We start from the raw sequence: 3,856 nt of genomic DNA on the forward strand, positions 1-3,856 counted from the left end.
GGAGTTTGAGGTTGCTGTGAGCTATGACGCTATGGCACTCTACTGAGGGTGACACAGTGAGACTTTGTCTCAAAAAATAAAAAAATTGGGCAGCGCCTGTGGCTCAAAGGAGGAGGGCGCCAGCCCCATATACCAGAGGTGGCGGGCTCAAACTTAGCCTGGGCCAAACACTGCAATAAATAAATAAAATAAAATAAATTTTTAAAAAGGCTTGGTGCTTGTAGCTCAAGCGGCTAAGGTGACAGTCACGTACATCAGAGCTGGCAGGTTTGAATCCAGCCCAGGCCTGCCAAACATCAATGACAACTACAACCAAAAAATAGCTGGGCATTGTGGTGGGCGCCTGTAGTCCCAGCTACTTGGGAGGCTGAGGCAAGAGAATGGTGTAAGCCTAGGAGTTGGAGGTTGCTGTAAACTGTGATGCCACAGTACTCTATCCAGGGTGACAGCTTGAGGCTGTCTCAAAAAAAAAAAAGAAAAAAGAAAGAAAAGACAAAAGAAATATAACTCAGGAGCAGGACTTCTGAATAATTAATAATAATTGATACATTATATTTATCAATAATTTATTTAATTGGGCGGTGCCTGCCTGTGGCTCAAAGGAGTGGGGCGCCAGCCCCATATGCCAGAGGTGGTGGGTTCAAACCCAGCCTTGGCAAAAAAACTGCAAATAAATAAATAAATAAATAATTTATTTAATTATATTTACAATATAATTTGTATATATAGGGTGTCCATAAAGTTTGTGTTTAGGGTGGTGCCTGTGGCTCAAGGAGTAGGGCGCCAGCCCCATATATTGGAGGTGGCGGTTTCAAACACGGCCCTGGCCAAAAACTGCAACAATAAATAAATAAATAAATAAACTAAGCCCTTATTTAAAAAAGTTTGTGTTCAATTTAAAACATATGAACTTGGCTCGGCCCCTGTGGCTCAAGCGGCTAAGGCGCCAGCCACATACACCTAAGGTGGCGGGTTCGAATCCAGCCTGGGCCCACCAAACAACAATGACGGCTGCAACCAAAAAAATAGCCGGGTGTTGTGGCGGGTGCCTGTGGTCCCAACTACTTGGGAGGCGGAGGCAGGAGACTCACTTGAGCCCAGGAGTTGGAGGTTGCTGTGAGCAGTGAAGCCATAGCACTCTACCCAGTGGGACAGCTTGAGGCTCTGTCTCAAAAAAAAATAAAAAATAAAAAAATAAATAAAACATATGAACTTTATGGACACTGTATAATTTATTATGTAGGCTTATAATATATGTTTATATTGCATATACTAGCTAACTTGTATTTTTGTTTGTTTTATTCATTTATTTTTTGAGACTGGGTTTGACTATGTTGCCTAGGATGGTGCTTGAACTCCTGAGCTCATGTCATCCTCCTGTCTCAGCCTCTCAAGTAGCTGTGACTACAGGAGTGGCTGTAGCCTCGCTTATATTTTTATTTATTTATTTATTTATTTATTATTTATTGAGACAGAGTTTCACTGTGTTGCCCTCAGCAGAATGCTGTGTTGTCACAGTTTACAGCAATCTCAAACTCTTAGGCTTAAGCAATTCTCTTGCCTTAGCCTCCCATAGCTGGGACTACAGGTACCACCACACAAAGCCTGGCTATTTTTTTGTTGTAGTTGTCATTGCTGTTTAGCAGGCCCAGGTTGGGTTCAAACCCTCCAGCCCCGGTGTATGTGGCCAGCGCTCTAATCACTCAGCTACAGGTGCCAAGCTGGTAAAAACTTTTTTTTCTTTTTTGAGACAGACTCTCACTACATTGCCCTCAGTAGAGTGCAGTGGCATCACAGCTCACAGCAACCTCAAACTCTTGGGCTTAAGCAATTCTCTTGCCTTAGCCTCCCAAGTAGATGGGACTATAGGCACCCACCACAATGCCTGGCTAATTTTTTTTGTTGCAGTTGTCATTGTTGTTTAGCCAGCCTGGGTCAGGTTTGAACCCACCACCCTTGGTGCATGTGACTGGTGCCATAACAACTGTGCTACAGGTGCCAAGCCAGAACTTATTATATGTTCAGATTTTTTTGGAGACAGAGTCTCACTATGTCACCCTCCATAGAGTGATGTGGCATCCAAGCTCACAGCAACCTCAAACTCTTTTTCTTTGTAGAGACAGAGTCTCACTTTATCAACCTTGGTAGAGTGCTGTAGTGTCACAGCTCACAGCAACCTCTAACTCCTGGGCTTAAGCGATTCTCCTGCCTCCGCCTCCCAAGTAGCTGGGACTACAGACACCTGTCACAATGCCCGACTATTTTTTTTGGTTGCAGTTTTGGCTGGGGCCAGGTTTGAACCAGCCACCTTCGGTCTATGGGGCTGGCGCCCCACCAACTGAGCCATAGGTGACACCCCACAACCTCAGACTCTTCAGCTCAAGCCATCCCTTTGTCTCTGCCTCCAGAGTAGCTGGATCTACAGGCACCTGCCACAACGCCCAGCTATTTTTAGAGATGGAGTCTCACTCTTGCTCAAAGTGGTCGCCAACTCCTGAGCTCAGCAATCTGCCTGCCTTAGCCTCCCAGAATGCTAGGGTTACTAGTATGAGCCACCACAAGTGGCCTAATATGCTAAGCTCCTTAACTATAATAGCACATTTCATCGTCACAAAAAGCAAGTAAAGTGGGTTCTTTTCCACTTATTCTACTTTCTCAATGAGAAAACTAGTTCCCAGAGATAGGAAATAACCTGCCCAAGGGCATGCAGCCAGGAATGGCTGGACTTTAAATTGACAGTGGCACATTTGCTCCCAAAGTCCTGCTCTTATACCCTTATACCCGTAGCTTATACTGACTCAGGTGCTTGACAGAGAGGAGGAAAGGACATTTTGAGGAATATGGTGAGTTCAGAGAAACCACAAAAGATTTGAGGCAGAAAATGCAGAAAAACAAAGCTAAGGATCTAGGATTGTCTTCCTGGAGGCCCAGGGGAGCCCTGAGCAGGGGAAGGGCAGAGTCAGCTCTGGATACAGAAAAACCTCTCTGGGGCCTTTCTGGAGGCTGGGGAGAAGGGAGAGGAGAGGGAATAGACAGCAAGAGTTTTCGCCAGGCATGTGGTTGGGGCTTGGGACAGAAAAGACTAAGCAGAGTCAGAGGCAGGGTAAATGGCCTTTAGGTTCTCAGGATGAGAGGCCACAGAGGTCAGATGCCAGGGTGACAGCACGTGGAAAGTAGGTGTAGGTCAAGATCTTAACTTCCCTAGGCAAAGGGTCATAGAGACCATGGATCCCAGGATGAAAAGCCAGAGGTCAAAGATTGGGATCTCAGAAAGATGGAGACCTAGAAGAAGTGTATAGACCTTGCTCAAGAGTCAGGGATTCTGGGTAAATGATTTGAGGGCTCTCAGGATGAGGTGATAACAAAGGACGGAGTGTACAGGGTCGGGGTCTCGCCGCATACCGGGCGCGTAGTGGCCATAGGTGGCGTTGCGCAGTTCTTCCCAACCCACACGACCGTCGCGGTCCGTGTCGTACGTGTCCCAGGCCGCGCTCACCGAGTCCCGTATGTGCCGCTGCTGCGTGTGCGCGATCCACGCACGAAGCTCGGCCAGCGACACCCAGCCGTCGCCGTCCCCGGCGCGGTCCATGCGGTCCACGATCCGCCTGCGTACCGGGTGGGGCCCACGTCAGTGTCCGCTCGGCGCACGCCAGGGTCCGCACTCCCGCCAGGTCCCTTGCGCAGAGCCACGCCTCCACCTGAGACATTTCCCCCACCCCGTCGCGTAGGGCTGGAAGTGCAGTCCACGGTCCCAGGGCAAAGTGGTGGGCAGCACGTGCCAACTTTGGGACCCAACCCACCGCAGGACTCCTCCCCCAGCCTAAAGTCTGCCCCCAGAGGTCAGTCACGCTCTTCC

At 48.5% G+C, this 3,856-nt stretch overlaps 1 protein-coding gene across 2 annotated transcripts in view; it reads right to left on the bottom strand.

Moving 5' to 3' along the window:
* The window catches only part of RCN3 (reticulocalbin 3), a 15,636-nt gene that overhangs the window by 8,697 nt on the left and 3,083 nt on the right, over nt 1–3,856 (bottom strand). For both annotated transcript variants that reach the window (XM_003801483.3, XM_023507918.1), the window contains exon 3: nt 3,403–3,605. In XM_003801483.3, coding sequence (XP_003801531.1) covers nt 3,403–3,605 — 203 coding nt within the window. The remainder of the gene's footprint in view (nt 1–3,402; nt 3,606–3,856) is intronic.

The sequence above is a fragment of the Otolemur garnettii genome, unplaced genomic scaffold (assembly GCF_000181295.1).
Source record: "Otolemur garnettii isolate 467f Iridium unplaced genomic scaffold, OtoGar3 scaffold00211, whole genome shotgun sequence".
Lineage (NCBI taxonomy): Eukaryota > Metazoa > Chordata > Mammalia > Primates > Galagidae > Otolemur > Otolemur garnettii.